Source organism: Hylobates moloch, unplaced genomic scaffold (genome assembly GCF_009828535.3).
Source record: "Hylobates moloch isolate HMO894 unplaced genomic scaffold, HMol_V3 SCAFFOLD_19, whole genome shotgun sequence".
NCBI lineage: Eukaryota > Metazoa > Chordata > Mammalia > Primates > Hylobatidae > Hylobates > Hylobates moloch.
This window is the reverse complement of record NW_026652294.1, coordinates 72107330-72127450: the sequence shown is the minus strand read 5'-3', so window position 1 is coordinate 72127450 and position 20121 is coordinate 72107330. Positions and strand designations below refer to the sequence as shown.

The window sequence follows — 20121 nt, the reverse complement described above, 5'->3', positions numbered from 1 at the left end:
CGCCTTGGCCTCCCAAAGTGCAGGATTACAGGTGTGAGCCACCGTGCCCGGCCATATTAACTTCTTTCTGTGGAAGATGAAACATTTAGTTTAATACTCTCTGTGTTCTCTTATCTTTGCAATAGTTGTATTATAATTTTGGTTGAATCAGTATTCAAAGTTTAGGTTATTATGACTTTGGATCTATAAATACAATAAAATACTGTATATAAATTGAATATAATACTATAAATATAGTAAAAATACACTGTGTATTTCTAATTGCCTTATTTTTTTGCGTCTTTTTTTCATATACCTGTCTGTCACGTATTTATTTTCTAAACTCTGAAAGCCTCCTTATATAGTCTAAGATGACTATGAGGTTGTTTTCCTGAGCAACTAGTGAGATCGATTTGCTGTTTAGAAAATGGGGAATATTTAGGAAAAACAGATTATTTTGGCCAGGGTTGAGGTGGGGAGATCAAATGGTACCTTCGGCTGAGTTGTTTCAAAAGCCAAAACCTTTCCAGGTTCTGTTGCTATCGCCTTCTTGTTGGCTTATAAAAGCTTCTAAAGTGCCTTTCCACCCCCACCCCAAATTATTGTGCAAGCTTGAATTCAGTTTCCTTTACTCTGCTAAGAACAACTGTATTGGCCAGGCGTGGTGGCTCATGCCGTAATCCCAACACTCTTGGGGGCTGAGGCAGGAGGATTCCTTGAGCCCAGGAGTTCAAGACCAGCCTGGGCAACATGGTGAGACCGCTGTCTCTACCAAAAAAAAAAAAAAAACAACAAAACAAAACCAATTGTATGACAAACAGATGAACTACAATACCTTTTTCAGGGAGTTTGAAGTTGACAAAGAAGTGACACTTGTTTCAGTGAGGCAGGAATGAAGATACAAGGGGAAAAGCAGTCATCCATTGAAGTAGAAATGATTAAAGTAGAAACGGATAGCATGTTTGGGCAACACTGAGTAGTTTTGGCTCAGGCATATATGTTCCTTGAAGGAGAAGGTGCAGATAAGGCTAGGAAAAATAGATAGGAGCCATATTTAGAGAGAGTAATAAATCATGTTGACTTGGGTTTGATACTGTGTGACCACTTAATATATTTTAAGCAGTTGAAAGTCAAAAGCAGAATTATTTTTAAAAGAATCATCCAGTTTGTGATAGATAGGATGGGTTTGAAGGAGCAAAACTAGAGGCGGTAAAAAAAGGAACTATTGTAAGCATTCATGACTCAAACTAAGATTGAACAGTGGAAGTAAAAGAAGATGGATTTGAGAAATTTAGGAGGTAAAATCAGCAATCCTTGTAACCAAAAGGGTTTGAGGAATAATAAGGGAGAAGAATGGGGCTAACATAACTCCTGCATTTTTGACTTCACAAACTAGGTAGGCAGCAGGGCCACTATCCAAGACTAGAAATAAGAGAGAAACGATATGGACTGCTGCTAGTCCTCTTTTAGCTGAGTTGAGCTGGAAGTTCCAATAGACATAAGATAATTATGTACTAGTTATTGTGCAACTCAGAATTCTACGCAGTCAGTTTTAGAATTCTCAGAACCTAAAGTTTATGTTTGAGGAGATTTAAAATGAGAAAGCAAAAGATAGAACTCTGTGAGATTCACTTCTTGGGTCTTTAGATACCAATAATATATATGAAAGCATTTTGTAAATGTATCTTAACTGTTCAGAGATATTTTGAGACTCTCTTTAATTGTTTTATAGGTGAGCGAAGCAGGTGTTCACAGACCCCATGTTGGTGGAATTCATGGTCGAAGTAATGATGGGGCTTATTCTCTTGTCCTGGCTGGTGGATTTGCAGATGAAGTCGTAAGTCATTATACAACCTTACTCATTAGTACCTGCCTTGATCATTTGTAAAATACAATAGCTTTGCCTAGGATACATCAAATACTATTGTGTCTTTTTAGCAGTTTTTGTTGAAGTAATCAGTTTTATACAAGTTAGAAAGTAAATCATTTGACAGTGTTTATTCTTTACATGTATTGGTTTGACTTATGTGTTTGTGAAGTGATTATTACAAGGAAAACATATTCTCTATAGAGCTTTTATTTTTTTCCTTGTTTTTTTTTTTTTTTTTTTTTTTGAGACGGAGTCTCGCTATATCACCTGGGCTGGAGTGCAGTGGTGCGATCTCAGCTCCCTACAACCTCTGCCTTTGGGTTCAAGTGATTTTCCTGCCTCAGCCTCCCAAGTATGTGAGATTTCAGGTGCCTGCCATCACACCTGGCTAATTTTTGTATTTTTATGTATTTCTTTTTTGAGGCGGAGTTTTGCTTTTGCCACCCAGGCTGGAATGCAATGGCTCAATCTCGGCTCACTGCAATCTCCTCCTCCCAGGTTCAAGCGATTCTCCTGCCTCCACCTCTCGAGTAGCTGGGATTACAAGTATGCACCACTGCGCCTGGCCAATTCTTGTATTTTTAGTAGAAATGGGGTTTCACCACGATGGCCAGGCTGGTCTCGAACTCCTGACCTCAGGTGATCCTCCCGCCTTGGCCTCCCAAAATGTTGGGATTACAGGCGTGAGCCACCACACCCAGTCAGTTTTTAGTAGAGCTGGGGTTTCGCCACGTTGGCCAGGTTGGTCTTGAACTCCTGACCTCAGATGATCTGCCCACCTTGGCTTCCCAAACTGCTGGGATTATAGGCGTGAGCCACGGTGCCTATCCTCTATAGAGCTTTTTTTGTCATTCTTCTTTAAGTTTTCTCTTTTAAAAAATAAAAACTGGTTCCTGTGTTAAATCTATAGATTATTTTTTAAAATTAAACTTACTATTTTGAGATAGTTGTAGATTCACATGTAGCATTAGAAACAATACAGAGGGCCGAGTCCAGTGGCTCATGCCTGTAATCCCAGCACTTTGAGAGGCTGAAGTGGGTGAATCTCTTGAGCTCAGGAGTTCAAGACCAGCCTGGGCAACATGGCAAAGTCCTGTCCCTACCAAAAAAAAAAAACAGAGAAATTAGCTGGGTATGGTGGCATGTGCCTGTAGTCCTGGCTACTCAGGAGGGTGAGGCAGGAGGATTGCTTGAGCCTAGGAGGTCGAGGCTGTAGTGAGCCATGATCATGCCAGTGCAGCACTCCAGCCTGGGTGACAGAGAGCGAGACCCTGTCTCCTTTTAAAAAAAAAAGGTGGGAAGGGGATCCTGTGCCCTCTACCCAGTTTCTCCCAGTGGTGACATCTTGCAAAACTATATAGTACAATATCAGAACCAGGATATTGACACTGTACAGTCAGGGGCTGAACATTTATATTACCACAGTTTCCCTTATTGTGTTGCCCTTTTATAGCTACACCTATCAGACATAGCCTCCCACTGCTTCTTACTTCTTAACCTCTGACAACCACTAATCTTTTCATGGAATCTTGCCCATACCGCCCAGCTTAGTCTGGAACTCCTGGCACCATCTCAGCTGCCCGCCATCAGCCTCCCAAATAGCTGGGATTACAGGCATAAGCCCCCGTTATTTTTTAAAGATAGAGTCTCACTCTGTTTCCCAGGCTACAGGGCAGGGATGCAATCTCCCTCTGCCTCCCAGGTTCAAGTGATTCTCCTGGCGCAGCTTTCCGAGTAGCTGGGACTACAGGCATGCATCACCATGTGTGACTAATTTTTGTATTTTTAGTATAGATGGGGTTTCACCATGTTGGCCAGGCTGGTCTCAAACTCCTGACCTCAAGTGACCCGCCCACCTCAGCCTCCCAAAGTGCTGGGATTACAGGCATGAGCCACTGCTCCCAGCCTCATTTCTTCATTCCTATAATTTTGTCACTTCAAGAATTTTTATAAATGGAAGTATATAGATTGGCTTTTTCCACTCAGCATGATTCTCTGGAGATTGTGGCGTGTATCAATAGTTCATTCCTTTTTATTGCCAAGTACTAGTCCATGGTGTGCATGTACAACAGTTCATTTAATCATTTACTCATGGAAGAACAGCTGAGTTCTTTTGAGTTTTTAGCCATTACAGATAAAGCTACAGTAAATATTTGTGAACAGGTTTTTTGTAAACATAAGTCTTTATTTCTTTGGAATAAATGCCCCAGAAGTGCAATTCCTGGGTCACATGTGGCAGTTGCATGTTCAGTTTTTGTAAGAAACTGCCAAACTTTTCTCCAGTGACTATACCGTTTTACGTTCCTGTCAGCAATATATGAGTGATCCAGTTTCTCTGCATCTCACCAGCATTCGCTGTTGTTGCTGTTTTTTGTTTTAGCCATTCTGATAGGTGTGTAGTGATATCTTATTGTTGGACGTGATTCGTTTGCTTATTTGCCATCTGTATAGCCTCTTTATATAGCGCTTCAGGTTTTTGGGCCATTTTCTGATTGGGTTGTTTGTTTTTTTACTGTTTATCAGATATGTGGTCTTCAGGTATTGACTTGCTTTCATGAATTGTTACAAAGATGAATCAATTCGAGTAGTTATGGAGAGAGAACGCAAAATACAGTATGTTTTCAGACAGAAATAGAAAAGCGTGCTGTCTTTCTGAAAGGCAGATTTGGCAGTGCATTTACATTAACATGGCAAAGTAAATGAAAATGGAAATATTTAGGTTCATCCTTTGCATTCTTCTTTAGCATCCATATTTTGAAGCTATGTCTTTATGTATTTGTCAGAAATGCAAAAGATGTTACATAGTTTATTACAGTCAGCTCTTGGAATTTTTTAAAGGCTTTATAAATAAACCAACTAGAAATGTAGTCTCTTTAACATTTGTTTTTAGTGTCTGGGCCATTGTATTTGATCTGGTCTCTGACATTTGTTGTATTTGAGACTTGGGCCAAATTATTTAACTCTGATAACTCAGCTTCCCCATCTGTAAAAATAAGAAATAGTAGTATTTTATGTCGGGAAGATGATTACATTAAATGAGATAATTTATGTGGCCCTTTGCACATAGCACGGACTCAAATGTTAGTTATATTCTCTGTAGCAGAATATTAAATAAGGCCAGTCACAGTGGCTCATGCCTGTAATCTCAGCACTTTCGGAGTTCGAGGTGGGCTGATCACTTGAGGTCAGGACTTCGAGACCAGCCTGGCCAACATAATGAAACCCTGTCTGTACTAAAAGTACAAAAATTCCCCAGGCGTGGTGGTGCATGCCTGTAATCCCAGCTACTCGGGAGGCTGAGGCAGGAGAATCACTTGAACCCAGGAAGCAGAGGTTGCGGTGAGCCAAGATCACATCACTGTACTCCAGCCTGGATGACAAAGTGAGACTCTGTCTTTAAAAAAAAGAAAAGAATATTATCTTAAATATATGAAGTTTATTTTCTTGTTTCCATGTTTTTGAATATAGTTAGTCAAACGTTAAAACATTTGTGAAGCTAAGTACTGATGAACTGCTCATTGTCTTAGTTAAGTCTATTACATAATGTGAAGAAAAATTTTAGGACTAAGATGACATACAGGCCTTGATCGACAGCTAAAATGTGTCTGGAAATGTTTATATATTTTATAAGCGTTTTCAACTCTTTGATCTTTCTATCGTAGGCAAGTATATCTATAGGATTAGGAAAAGGAAACCTGAATAAGCTTTTCACATTTAAGAAAAAAAGTTGCCTGAATTCTTGAATTTGGTATAAATTTCATGAAGCCAGTGATCTTTGTTCTGTCTGGATGAACGGATGTAATCCTCTTGCGTACCTGCTGATAACTGAGTTAATATTTTAGCCTAGTAACTTAAGAATTAATCAAATGCTAGTTTTAGTGCCTTGTATTTTGGTGACCTCTTTTGAGAAGTGAGGACGCACAAAGATGATGTGCATCCTCTCAGTTGTCTTGGGAAGTCGTTTGCTCAGTGTTGAGGAGAAGACCCGGAAGCCAGAGTCTGGTTTTGTGTCCTGGTTGTGGAGCCATCTCTTTTCCTAGTTGTGTGATTTTAGGCGATTTACTGAACCTCTGCCACATCTGTAAAATAAGATTTATAGTACTTAAAGGCTTGCTGTGAGGTTTAAATGAATTATATGTAAAATGCTTCTCCTAACACCACCTAACCCCCCAGTAGTAGACGTGTGTTCCACTAGCAGTGGTACAGTTTTGCAGGGATGTAAAGGTTATTATGAGAGAAACTGGTAAAATTTGAGGCTGTGATCTAGACAACCTTGAATTAAATCATTAAAGGAGTTTGGGGAATGTTTGTCTTTGTTGTGCTTTGGAATTATTTATCTGATAGTCTATAGGGAGGAGGCTGAGAAGTTTGGGATAAAGGTCTTCCACCTGATCTTGATGATGGCAAGAATATGAGCATCCAGCTTGTTGTCTTAGACAGTTGCTTTAGCAGCTTGGGAGAATAATAGACGTTGGGAATAACTGAAGAACTGAGTTACTTTGGAGCAGTGCTATGTCCCTTGTGTACACAGAGCTGCTTTATGTGAGCTCTTCCCAGGTAGCAGAACTTGTTTAGGCTACTGCCTCCCAGGCACAATTTAATGGATCATTGACTAGAAGATGCAACAAATTTAGGCTGATTATTTTTCCTTAGGAAAAATATTTTATTTTTATTTTTTAATAGAGACAAGGTCTCGCTATGTCACCCAGGCTGGTCTTGAACTCCTGGGCTCAAGCAGGCCTCCTGCTTTGGCCTCCCACAGTGCTGGGATTACAGGCATGAACCATCGCGCCTGGCCTTTCCATAGGAAAAATAGCCTGAAATAATATGGTTGAGTTCTTACAGTCTGACAGTTTTTTCCCTCGTGATAATATAATGTTTTTGTTGATGTAATGATTAAAGTACAAATGAGTTAATGGTACAGAATTTTAGCCATGTTTCCTTGATTTGCTGCTTGAAGAATAATCAGAAATGTTTTAAATACTATTTAGCTTACATTTGTCTTACTATGCTCTCTTACTTTCCATTACTTTTTCTTTATGGCACTCCCATAATAACTTGAAAAGTTGACAGAGTTATGAATATGAATATTGTGGAGTCTGTCCAGATACCGGGTGGAAGACTGGTTTTGATCAGTTTAAGAAGTATTCTAAACTGTTCTAGATGTACGTATTTATTAGAATTCCTTCTCATAGAATACATACTAAAGATTAAGTTTCATAATACCTTGTTTAAAAAATATGTAGACCTTAATATTGGATTAACAAAAGGTGAAAGTAAATTTAAGGGTTTTGGACCAATAACACTTTAAGACTATGAGATGTTTAGTTGTGGCTTTTAATCCAAGGGAAAAACAAAGTATAAATAATTGACTTCTATCATAAGAATTTAGTAGATACAAAACATCATTGTCTAAGTTGTCTAAACTAATTAAAATGATCTTGCATTAAAGAATCACTATTTTGCTAGTGTTAGTAGAATTAATTGTGCACTGATAGTTACTTTTCTTAATTTGTTTCCAGTACTGAATCAGATAGAGACAATAATATCCATATAAATTTGTAGCTGCTGTAGAAGTAATTGGAGAGCTAGTGTATAATAACATCTTCTGGCCTTTTTTTTTTTATTAGATGCTTTATATTACTTTTAGATTTTTCAAATTTTTTCTAAATTTCTTCTTAATGGGAGGCGATTATTTTACCCGAATGTGTGATACGGGTGAACCCACAGAATATGAAATAAAGGGAACTTAACTATGCTGTTAGAATTTTAATATGAAAGCCAGGGCGCAGTGGGTCATGCCTGTAATCCCAGCACTTTGGGAGGCCAAGGCGGGTGGATCACTTGAGGCTGGGAGTTCGAGACCAACATGGCCAACATGACGAAACCCCATGTCTACTAAAAATACAAAAGCTAGACAGGCGCAGTGGCAGATTCCTGTAATCCCAGGTGCTTGGGAGGCTGAGGCAGGAGAAGCGATTGAAACTGGGAGGCAGAGGCTACAGTGAGCCGAGATCGTGCCATGGCACTCCATCCTGGGTGACAGAGCAAGACTCTGTCTCAAAAAAAAAGTTAATGTGAAGTTTTTAGGTAAACTTGCTTTTGTAGTACTTATTTATTGTCAATGCCAGAATTTGAAATTTGAGGCAGCACACTTAGGTATGGTGTAGATGTCAGTCGGAAATTTGGTTATGGAGTGTTTGTTGAAGTGGTATTATCTATAAAGAACCTACAAGCTAGTATTGATAAGTTTTAACATTGAATTGAATAAAATATAATATTTAAATCCATAAGACCTTACCTTGTTTGTAACATTCTATTGATTATTTTACTACATATATAGCATGAGACTAACCATATTTGGAGATGTTGAAAAGTATAATTTAAAGTGAAAGTGTTAGGTCAAGTTATATAACTTGAAGGTATACTACACACAAGATTGCATTTAAATTTTGCATTATTTTGGGAGATGCCTCAAGAGAAAATGTCAACTCATAACATCCTAATGAAATGTTTTGACTCTGAAATAAGAATTGATGAAATTATACTTGGGTTTAGCTTTCTTAATAAAGAAAATCTTCTCTGACAGGACCGAGGTGATGAATTCACATACACTGGAAGCGGTGGTAAAAATCTTGCTGGTAATAAAAGAATTGGTGCACCTTCAGCTGATCAAACATTAACAAACATGAACAGGTACTACTATAAACACTGTTTACAATTTGAACATTGAATAAAAGTTTTATTATAGGACTGTAAATTGTAACTTACATTGCAGAGGAGAATTTCAAACTGGGAGTTAAAGATCTGAAATTAAAATTCCAGTGCCTGATTATGTAATTGTTTATCAGCATCCTAACATATCTTTATACCGTTATTTTTTAAATGCCATAATTTCTAGTCTTAATGAATACCTGTGGTATGCATTTGAAAATGTTAACAACTTTGAAGGAAAGGAGCCTGTGTAATTTAAGTGAAATTGAGAATAAGGTGGCTTGTCTACTACTACATTGGTCAAAGCTAAAAGTGACAAACTCCTTTTTAGAGTAAACTCAGTAATGTGAAATAAAGTTATGTTTGGGAGCCACATTTATGTACATAAATGAAGCATAAGGTAACTTAATCAGATCTGTACTGAATGTACTTTTAGAATGTCTGCTAATCAGATATCTTCTAAGAGTTGTTAAAGGGAATGTTCATTTAGTTACAAAAGTGATCTTTTCTAACTAAATCCCCTTAAGACATTACAAAAGAGCCACCGTGTGCTGACCTTTATTCTATAGAAATACTAATGACATCTCAGCTCCCATGGGTACAGAAAATTTATTAATTTCAAAATTTTTTATTTTATAAATGCATGCTAATACCAATATTAATAAGTAACCCAGACCACCAGATAGCAAAAATCACATTATAGTTTGTCCTACTGAAGTTTTTGTGAACGTTTCATAAAGTTAACTGTTTTTATATCCTGTTATTAAGGGTATTTCGTCGATTGAATAAAAGTGAGTGTTTTTCACTTTGAGTCTACATCACTCAGTTTTAAGTAGTGTCCCCTTAATTTCTGATTACTGTGTGATGTAAAGAATATACGAGTATGATTTCAAGACTTTCATGTGTATCAATTTACATAGAATCTCTGTTTTTATGTGTTCTATATTGTTTCTGACAGTAGGATTATTTTTACTGAACCAGCAGAGGAGACAGGTCAGATTTGCTGGTGAAAACATTCTTGAGACACAGGAGCTTAGCTATTCTTTTCTAGCAAGAAAGCAGTCCTTCAAGAAGAATGTCTTAAAATAAATATTTTGATGTGTTTTTGTCAAGGAAAATGTATCTCAAATTTGCAAAAGGACTCTTTCAAGTTGTCAAATCTGAAAATTATTTTTCCCTTTAATAATCGATAATTTTGCTTGAAAGGAACTTCCTTCATAACTATCCACCATTGTAATGTACATGTTAGATTCCTTTCACACTTTTGGATAATCTGATAAGTACCGCTACAGTCTCATTAGAAAATAATTGACAAGCAGGAAACTTGTTTGCTATAAAGAGGAGATAGTGAAAATGAAATATCAACTGAAAACAATTTAGAATTGAATTATCAGAGAGACTTTAACATCCCGTCTGTCAGTTTATACGTTAAGTTGTGAATACACCTTGTGATTGTAAAAGTGCTTGAGCAAAGGTACCTGTATGTCTTACAAACATGAAAACTGAGGTGAAAGGCCCTTTGCGCTGACCCATAGTATACTCTTTCCCCAGTAGTGTATGGTTGAATTCATTTTTGCTTCTTTGCTAAGAGGTAGTTCGACACCTTCTTGCTGCTGAGTTTATTCCTATTTCTTCCCAGCTCTTCCAACTTTAAGAAACTGAAGAAGGCAGCAAAGTAACCTGGCCATCTTTTATCAGGGCAGTCAGAGGCACCTGACTGGTTGAGTGGCAGATAGATTAATGGAGGAGCTTTGTTGCTGTATTGCCTAGTTTCATCCTCTTGGACTCTTTTCATATACTTGAATAGCCTAATTACCTGAGGCCAGAAGTGAGTTGACAGTGCCAGTTAGTGGTGGCAGTAATTATGACTGAAGGTATCCGTGAGCATTAAAGCATTCCATTCAGTGACATGAAGGTAATACTTACCCTAGCTCTTTAAGATAAAATAGGTATAATATCTCAATAGGTATTCTGTAAGTAAGACGTAATACTAGCCCTAGAGTTGATGGCTGTGTTTTTTTCTACCTTCCAGAATTTTAATGCATCTTCCTTTTAGATTAAAAAAAGGGTAACTTGGGAAGCTTCAACTCTTTGACCACAGCTATATGAGTTATTTTTTAAAACAAAATACTTTCAGGCTTATTTACTCACTGAAAATATAACTATGGTCAGGATGTTTCTTTTCAATAGGTTAGTCGTATTCTTGAAGTCTATTTTTTTAACTTGAGCCTGCATAAAAAGAATTAAACCCTGAAGAAGTATTTTATGTCGTATCTGCTTTCACCAGATTGGGTATAGTTCTGTTTTTTGTTTTTTAAACCTTAAGTGTTCTCAGTGTTTTCTTTTCACTTAAGATGTAGGTGTCCTAGAGGAAAATGCTAATTTTAAACTGATTCTAAAATTGTTATTTTAAAATACTAAAAATAATTTAAATACAGATTTTGGTACAACTAGGTTCTCCCAAGAGTAAGGTTTTCTAACATCTAATAAGCTCATTGATTTACTACTATTAGGTGAATGCATATACTAAGTAAGTTCCAGCTAAGTCAGTTACTACTTCCAATTCAGTGTTCCTCTTTGACCATGCATTAATGCATTATCAGTAAAATGTAGTGATCTCAAGCAGCCAGAAGTCTTCATTGTCGTTAGCACAGGCATTTGGATGCTTCAGGCTTATTGAAATTTAACTTTTTATGGAGACCTTTAAAGAATATTCTGATACACCACTTATTCTTAATATCTTTTAAACTTTAAGGATTCTCTATTGTCTGGAATGTGGAAAGTAGACCTGGGAAGGTCATTTGTACCTTGCTCACAAATTTATATTTCTGGATTTCTTTCTACATTATTCCAGCAATTCACCTCACACCCTTACCAAAGATCACTATTGAAACAATCATTTGCTTTAGTTTTCCAACGTTCTCCCTTCCCCCAACAAACGTTATTTAAAGAAAAATTCCATGTATTTCTAGTTGTTTTCTATTATACGTGGCACAGATGTTATTACTTTCAGAAGAACCCTACAGGCTATCTGAGAACCAATCCCCTGGCTTGGGGGTGACATCAGAAAACTGATTTGTCTTCTCTGCTGGTGGGGGAAAGCATAATCCTATTATCTGGAATAATATGGAAAGAATCATAGACTCTTAACCATCAGGTAAGGTATAATTCACCTTTTAATTGAGCTAATGACTCGATTGTATGCTTGAAGAAAAATTACGTGGTATAAAGACTTTTTTGTTGTTTTTTAGGGCATTGGCCCTAAACTGTGATGCTCCATTGGATGATAAAATTGGAGCAGAGTCTCGGAATTGGAGAGCTGGTAAGCCAGTCAGAGTGATACGCAGTTTTAAAGGGAGGAAGATCAGCAAATATGCTCCTGAAGAAGGCAACAGATATGATGGCATTTATAAGGTGCTCTATCTGGCATGACATCTTGTTTGTCATTCTTCCTGGGCTTTCAAGGCAGGGTTGTTGCAAGAAACTACTGTGGGTGGGCTCGAGGAAACAGTAGCCATCTTATATTGCTACTTTTTCTGGAAATTGAACAGATGCATAAAGCAAACTCTTAACTTCAGCACTTTACTTTTAAGGCTTATTTCAAGTTCCTAGGGCAGAGTTGGGTTAAGATTTTTTTTTTTTTAATGTAAGTCTATGTTCTCTATAATAAAGCTGTTTAAGTAACTGGCTGTTGTATAACTTGATTTTTGTATACTTTTTGAATGATTTTAGTTGTAATAGATTTTCAAAGCAGAGCACATAATAATAGATTTGCGTTCTTTGTTTAAAAAGAGGCATTTGCTGCCATCTTTACGATACAGATTCTGTTAATTAGCATAATCTTGTTACTCTATTAAATTTATAGCAGTCCTCATATGGGAAGTACTGTAATAGGAATTAAGGTCAAAACTGTTTTAGTGAATATTCTTGACTTACTATCCTTATAGCAAAGCAGTATATTCAGAAGTGGCATTTCTGGCAAAGATTATTTTGATACCACTGATGTGATGAATAAGTCTAAACTTTAAATCTCAAACTGGCACTGAAATATTGTGATTTAGGTGGTGAAATACTGGCCAGAGATTTCATCAAGCCATGGATTCTTGGTTTGGCGCTATCTTTTAAGAAGAGATGATGTTGAACCTGCTCCTTGGACCTCTGAAGGAATAGAACGGTCAAGGAGATTATGTCTACGTTTACAGGTTAGATTACATTCGTCTAGGCTGCCTGTGTGTTCATAAAAATATACACCTCTACTATCTACATGCCTTAACACTGGATATAACCCACAGCAATTGACTGGTGGAATATAAGGGGTGAGGAATAAGATCATGCAAACAGACAGAGGAAAAGAAGAGAAAAGGTAGTATCCTAGATGTCAGACTGCTGTATGACCAAGGGTTGTGCTTGGGAAAAGCTGGACTTGTTAATTAAAAGTAAAATATTTCCAAATCAATTTGGAAATGACTTGAAGTGTGAGGGAAAGGGATTCATAAAATTTAGGTATAGGAGGCCCTGGAAAAGGACATTTATCCTAGAGGGCACGGGGGGTGTCTCTCTGGTAGGGGAAGGGTGGGGACGTGGCTTTATAAGAGTGGTCTGCCTTCTCCCTTTCTCACTCTTCCTCACCCCTTTTCTCTCTTCCCCTGCAAAGCTGCTTCCCTGCCCTGCCACCACCTTTAGTGCTTTGTCTTTTTTCCCCTTTGCCCATGCTCAGCTGTTAACCCATAAAGACTTCGTTGATTTTGTGTGCATAGTGGATGGTATGGCTGCATTAATCCCTTCACTGCCTGTATACCCTAGAATTTGTCCCTGACACTGACCTCAGAGCATGGTTTGAGTTCATCTCCCATCATTCCCCATTGTTGTGCTTCCCATAAAAACTGCCAGCTTTATCATTTCCCCTGGCTCTGCCCACACTGCATGTGTAGGGGCTGAACTATGGGCAAGTGTCTGACCACCCAGGCAGGTGAGTGTGTGTTTTGTAATGCAAGTCTGTTTCTCTTTTTGTTGTCTTTTTAAACTCATAGAATGATTGTTGAAAATAAGACCATCAGCTGCTAAAACAACTACTAAAATAATTCTTTTTTATATAAAAACAACTTTGTCAAATTCACTTTCAGAAGATTTTTCAGTTGTCCCTGTTGAGAGCATTGTTATAGATAGGTTATATTTGAAACTGAGCAGAAGCATGTGAGCCCATCTGCTATAATGAGTAATAGTCATTGAGGCCTGAAACATACGGTGCTGTGTAAGCATGACTGTTATTACAAAGCATGCTCCTCCCACCCCACCCACCCCCTCAAAGAAGGTAGCCATTGGAACATAAGGATGATAGATAGAATGTATTACTTCAAGTCTAACTCTTAGCTGGTGGAGGATTTAGTAATTTAGTTGCTTTAGGTCTTCTAAAAGCTCCTCCCCCTAACTTTAGGAGATGAGAAGTTTGACCCTTAATGTTTTTGATATTTTTTTAGATGAACTCCACAATTTACTGTGATCCAATCTGTTTGCTTTCTGTTCTGTTTTGCTCTATGATTGGTTCTCATTTACCTTCACTTCTGTATTCTACTTTCCTTAAACTTTAAGGAAATCTAATCACAACTCCTGAAGACTTACCTTTCTTAGATCTCAAACTTAAGATCAGTGTATTATAAAACGGAATCTCTTAGTAGTCACAGCTACGTATATTGGGATTTTAAGAGTTGTCTGTGCTTTGAATTCTTTTCCTTTAAATGTCTATTCTATTTCTTTTACGTAAAGTTTTTCAGTTGGAGAAAGTGTAGTCTTCCCCTCCCTTTTAATTTCTCACCGGGATCTAAACCCCCCTTCTCTGTGAAGCTTAAATCTGCATTGTACTCTCCCTCCTCCCCCCATCAGTATCCAGCAGGTTACCCTTCAGATAAAGAAGGGAAGAAGACTAAAGGACAGTCAAAGAAGCAGCCCAGGGGAACCACAAAAAGGCCAATTTCAGATGGTAGGTAATGATTGCAAAATATAAATCATAACAACATACTTTTTTTTTTTTTTTTTGAGACAGGATCTCACTCTTGTCACTCAGGCTGGAGTGCAGTGGAAAGATCTTGGCTCACTGTAGCCTTGACCTCCTGGGCTCAAGCGATCCACCTACCTCAACCTCCGAAGTAGCCCACGGCTGTACACCACCACACCTGGCTAATTTTTGTATTTTTTGTAAAGATGGGGTTTCTCCATGTTGCCCAAGCTGGTCTTGAACTCCTGGGCAGAAGGGATCCTCCCGCCTCAGCCTCCTAAAGTGCTAGGATTACAGGCAGAAGCCACTGCATCCAGCCAACAGACTTTTTAATAAAGAGAAATATTAAGAAAATAAATTGAGAGACTTATAAGAAATGAAAGCAAAGGATTTGGCTGGGGGGGCATGGTAGAAGATGAATCTTTTGTTTAATAGTGTCAGAGCCAAATAGCAGGAAATAACAGTATCCTAAATTTTAGGGGAAATCAGATGCTGTTTTATGTTGGTTATCTTTCTGCTAAACATTACTTGTGCCAGTTAACTCTTTTGTTTCATAGTTCTGCTTAGAACCACTTGTAAGTCTGCTGATAAATTTTTAAAATAAATCTAGATGACTGTCCAAGCGCCTCCAAAGTATACAAAGCATCAGATTCAGCAGAAGCAATTGAGGCTTTTCAACTAACTCCTCAACAGCAACATCTCATCAGAGAAGATTGTCAAAACCAGAAGCTGTGGGATGAAGTGCTTGCACATCTTGTGGAAGGACCAGTATGTGAAGATTTTTTTAAATAATAACATTCTCATATTAACAAATGATAAGTAATTGTCTCATGAAGTATGTTTTTCACACATCAGTCAAAACTTCATCCTTCTACCCGGTTTTCTAATCCAGTGCCACTACCTTTCAGAAATAATCTGAGGCAACACATATGCATGCACCTAAATTTACTGTAAACCTCTTAGATGCTGGATTTTGACTGCTCTATGCCCAAAGTTACTTTACTTTGAGGTACTGTTCCTCAGAAGAATTTTCAGTTGTGAAACATGGTCAGTTTAATCTAAAAATCGCCACGAAAGTTTTTGTTACAGTTCAGTTACCTAACAGCATAAGTCTTAAGCAGTTCAGCACAATTTTCAAAAGCTACATGTTAAACTAAGTGGTAAAATTAACCAGATTATCTGTTAAGTATTTTTTGTTTTTAAATTTTCATTTTTTCTTAATCACATAATTTTAAAGTAAAAAGGAATCACATGGTTAATTAATGTATGGGTTTTGTGTTAAGCTGTGTTTTGCAAGCAAGCCTTTCTTATCAAATCCGTAAAGTTGGAGGCTTCAAATATGAACTATCTCTTCATTCTTTTTTCACTTATTGTGTCTTTAATTTTACTTATAAATTTGAATCTTCTATTAAATATTGACCCCTTGTCATTTATAATACAATTACTTTTCTGTTTTCTTTCTCTCCAAAGTGTTGATATGCCCCTATGTCTGTATATCTTTTCTATCTAGACTTAAAGCAGCAACACAAAAACTCTGCAGTTTCCTTTGTGAGAGATAGTGATTATTATTAAGGAAGAATTTTTTAAATAGGATTTTTAAACTTTTAGAAATGCTGAAATTTATCAAATATTTGGATTTATGTTGGAATTGTTACTTCCTCAAATGTGATACATTGAGTTATCTTTGGCAAAATGAGGCTTACATGTTTAGAGGACAGGGGAAAGTGATTACACTTTGAGAAGTGTTTACTTGTATTTTAGTCAAGACACCCAGGCGTAAGAAGAGTCTGACTTTGTTAGGTCACACTCATTTTCACTTGTAGGAAATTAAGATACAGGAAGCAGTTGTTAATCAGCCTAATTATTCTCTGGTTGGGAAACATAGGGCTTGTTAGTGATAACTGAGGTGAGTTTCCACTGTAGGTGGGAAAGAAGCAATTACAGATGGAGGAAAAAGCCACCTGAGTGATGTGAAAGTTGTCTTCCCTATGGGTAGTATCCCACTGGGACAGAATCTGACCTTCCTAGATCATATTATTGTGACCTTGCTGCTAGTGATTACTCTGGATGTTATGTACTATTGCCCTGGACAAGTTTCATGCCCATTCTCTTCAGATAGGCCAGGAACACATTTATTAAACCAGAAAAAAACAGGTGTTAGCCAACAGTGATTTTAAATAAATACATATGTGTATATATATTTATGTCCAAACTCCTTCCAAAGGCCCTGTGATCAGCAGCCCTACCTACATCTGTAGTCTCCTCTTAAACTAGTACTCTTGTGCCCAGATTGCTTGACTGCAGTGGTCACTGTTTTATTTAAACACGCTCGACATCTTGATAACCCTGGGCCTTTACATATGTACTGTTTCTCTGACTGGAATTCTCTTTTCATGTATCTCACTCTTTCATATCCTTTAAGTCTGTATAAATAGATTCCTCAGAAAGATCTTCCCCAACTACCCTTTCTAAAATAGCAACTCTTTAAAATTTAGTCTAAAAAATCCAAACAGATGGGGTTACTATGTTGCCCAGACTGATCTCGAACACCTGGCCTCAGGCAGTCCTCCCGCTTCAGCCTCCTAAGTAGCAGGGTTTATAGGCATGAGTCAGTTTGCTCTGCTTCATCAGTTATTACTATCTGAAACTGTTTTTTGTTTGTTTAGTCTCCTGTAGGAACGTAAGTTCCAGGAGAGCACAGGCTGCCTTTTTTTTTTTTTTTTTTTTTTTTGAGACGGAGTCTCGTTCTGTCGCCCAGGCTGGAGTGCAGTGGTGCAATCTCGGCTCACTGCAAGCTCCGCCTCCCGGGTTCACGCCATTCTCCTGCCTCAGCCTCTCCGAGTAGCTGGGACTACAGGCGCCTGCCACCACGCCCGGCTAATTTTTTGTATTTTTAGTAGTGACGGGGTTTCACCGTGGTCTCGATCTCCTGACCTCGTGATCCGCCCGCCTCGGCCTCCCAAAGTGCTGGGATTACAAGCGTGAGCCACCGCGCCCGGCCAGACTGCCTTTTTATTACCACTGTAGATGAGTGCCTAGCACATTGGAGCTACCTGTAACTCAAAATACCTGTATTAGATATACCCGTATTATAGGAACTATAGAAGTACCAGGTTAAATATTGGTCATTTACAAAGGAGTTTGTTAGGGAGAGAGTACCTGGTAGAAAGTTTTCAGCATCTCCCCATAATTGCCATCTTTTTAAAATGTCTTTATAATACTTTGTAATGCATTTGACTTTAATGATCCATGTTCATAAATCAGTTAATATGAGACATCTTTTGAAATGTGACATTCAATTTTTAAATTTGAAACTTTTAAGGTTTTTTTGTTTGTTTGTTTTTGAGATGGAGTTGTGGTCTGTCTTCCAGGCTGGAGTACAGTAGCATGATCTCAGCTCACTGCAACCTCCACCTCCTGGGTTCAAGTGATTCTCCTGCCACAACCTCCCAAGTAGCTGGGATTGCAGGCACCTGCCACCATGCCCGGCTAATTTCTTGTATTTTTTCTAGAGACGGGTTTGGCCATGTTGGCCAGGTTGGTCTAGCACTCCTGACCTCAAATGATCCACCCGCCTCAGCCTCCCAAAGTACGGGGATTACAGGCATGAACCACCATGCTTGGCCTTACTTTTTATATTAATATAAAAAATAAATATGAAATGCACTCCCTTACTACCTAAAATAAGTGAAGGATTATCTTTATGACTATTTAGAAAAAAACTAGTTTTCCTTCTAGCTAAAAAAAAAAAAAAAAAAAAACCCAGCCAAGATGAAATGGAGCCAGTAATGGCTTTTGAAGAACACAGGGTATCCATTTGATCATGTTTACATTAGGTGGCTCTACTTTTTATAATTTCATCCTACTGTATGTAAACATTAGCATCAGGAAGGTATGGGATTTTAGGATTGAGGTAAAATATCACAGAATAATCCTAGGAAAATAAATGTTTTGTTTATGGTATTAGATACTACAGAGTTGTTTCCTAGTTTTTTTTTTTTTTAAGCTCCTAAAGGCAGATATTCAAGTTTTATAACAGCAGAAGATTGAATAGATAATACATGTTCATACACTGGAATACTGTGCAGAACAGCTTTTTGAAAAAAAGGCAGTCAGTATGTAATGACCTTGAGAGAAGTTGCCCATGATTTTTTTATTTTTTAAGTGAAAAATAGTTTATCCCTGCAATATGACGTTTAGGGGGACATTGACTTTTTAATATCATATATTGACTTTGCAACTTTTCCTACGCCATACTGTGATTTAAAACTAATGTGTATGGAATGGGGTTTCTTTATGTAAGTTTGCTCTTCTCAGGTAGTCACAATCAAGACTACTTGATTTTTTTAAATAGAAGACTTTTTTTTTTTTTTTTTTTTTGACAGAGTCTCGCCATGTTGCCCAGGCTGGAGTGCAGTGGCACGATCTCGGCTCACTGCAAGCTCGGCCTTCTTGTTTCACACCATTCTCGTGCCTCAGCCTCCCCAGCAGCTGGGACTACAGGCGCACACCACCACGCCCGGCTAATATTTTGTATTTTTAGTAGAGACGGGGTTTCACTGTATTAGCCAGGATGGTGTCAATCTCCTGCCCTTGTGATCCTCCTGCCTCAGCCTCCCAAAGTGCTGGGATTACAGGCGTGAGCCACCACTCCCGGCCTCTAAATAGACGACATTAAATGTGACTGAAACATTTTTATTGCTAAATAATAAATGGATATATTTTGGGATACATGTGAAATTTTGATATATTCATATAACATGTAATAATCAAATCAGGATAATTGGAATGTTCATCACTACAAACATTTATCTTTTATGCTGGGAACATTTGAATTATTCTCTACTAGCTGTTTTGAAATATACAATAGATGAATTTTATTAGCATATTATGAACTGCTAACTTTTCTTTCCTTATACTTGGATACTGTTCTAGAATTTTCTGAAAAAATTGGAACAATCTTTTATGTGCGTTTGCTGTCAGGAGCTAGTTTACCAGCCTGTGACAACTGAGTGCTTCCACAATGTCTGTAAAGTAAGTAGAATTCCTTCCTCACTTTCCCTGTTAGGCATGAAGGCACAGTAATCTCTATACCTGTTTTTAGCATGCTAAGAAGCATTTTCCATGAAGCAGGATAGTTGTGGAACCTTCTAGTTAAGAAGCATTTAGTTACATCTTGGTGGTAAATGCATGTTTTAATTAGATAGTAATAATAATTCAAATATGTGTCGTTTGAGGTATTCTATCAATGTTTGGAATTTTGAGGAGGGGCTGAAATGGGAAAGAAGATCATTGCTCTTGTCTGTAATAGCTTATATGTTTTATATATTATAGTGCAGACTGGAGTGTTTTTATTAATAAATAATATAAAACAGTTTATATCCAGCATCATGCCCAGATGAATTGAATATTGTGTTTTCAGTGTGGTGTAAAAGGAAAGTTTGTGTTTTAGTCAAGCCAAGGTTTGAATCTTGCTCTACCCAGTGGTGATTATGTGCCCTAACTTCAGAACTTCAGTTTCTTTTATAAAATGGAAACAAATCTACATATGAGTTTGTGCCTGATC

At 37.7% G+C, this 20121-nt stretch overlaps 1 protein-coding gene across 1 annotated transcript in view; it reads left to right on the top strand.

Annotated features, from left to right (window-relative positions):
* UHRF2 (ubiquitin like with PHD and ring finger domains 2) overlaps nucleotides 1–20121 on the top strand; it is a 101621-nt gene that overhangs the window by 79629 nt on the left and 1871 nt on the right. The window contains exons 9-15 of the mRNA XM_032137951.2: nucleotides 1712–1816; nucleotides 8439–8545; nucleotides 11815–11977; nucleotides 12625–12765; nucleotides 14444–14540; nucleotides 15166–15323; nucleotides 19491–19589. Of these exons, the coding sequence (XP_031993842.1) occupies nucleotides 1712–1816; nucleotides 8439–8545; nucleotides 11815–11977; nucleotides 12625–12765; nucleotides 14444–14540; nucleotides 15166–15323; nucleotides 19491–19589 (870 nt within the window). The remainder of the gene's footprint in view (nucleotides 1–1711; nucleotides 1817–8438; nucleotides 8546–11814; nucleotides 11978–12624; nucleotides 12766–14443; nucleotides 14541–15165; nucleotides 15324–19490; nucleotides 19590–20121) is intronic.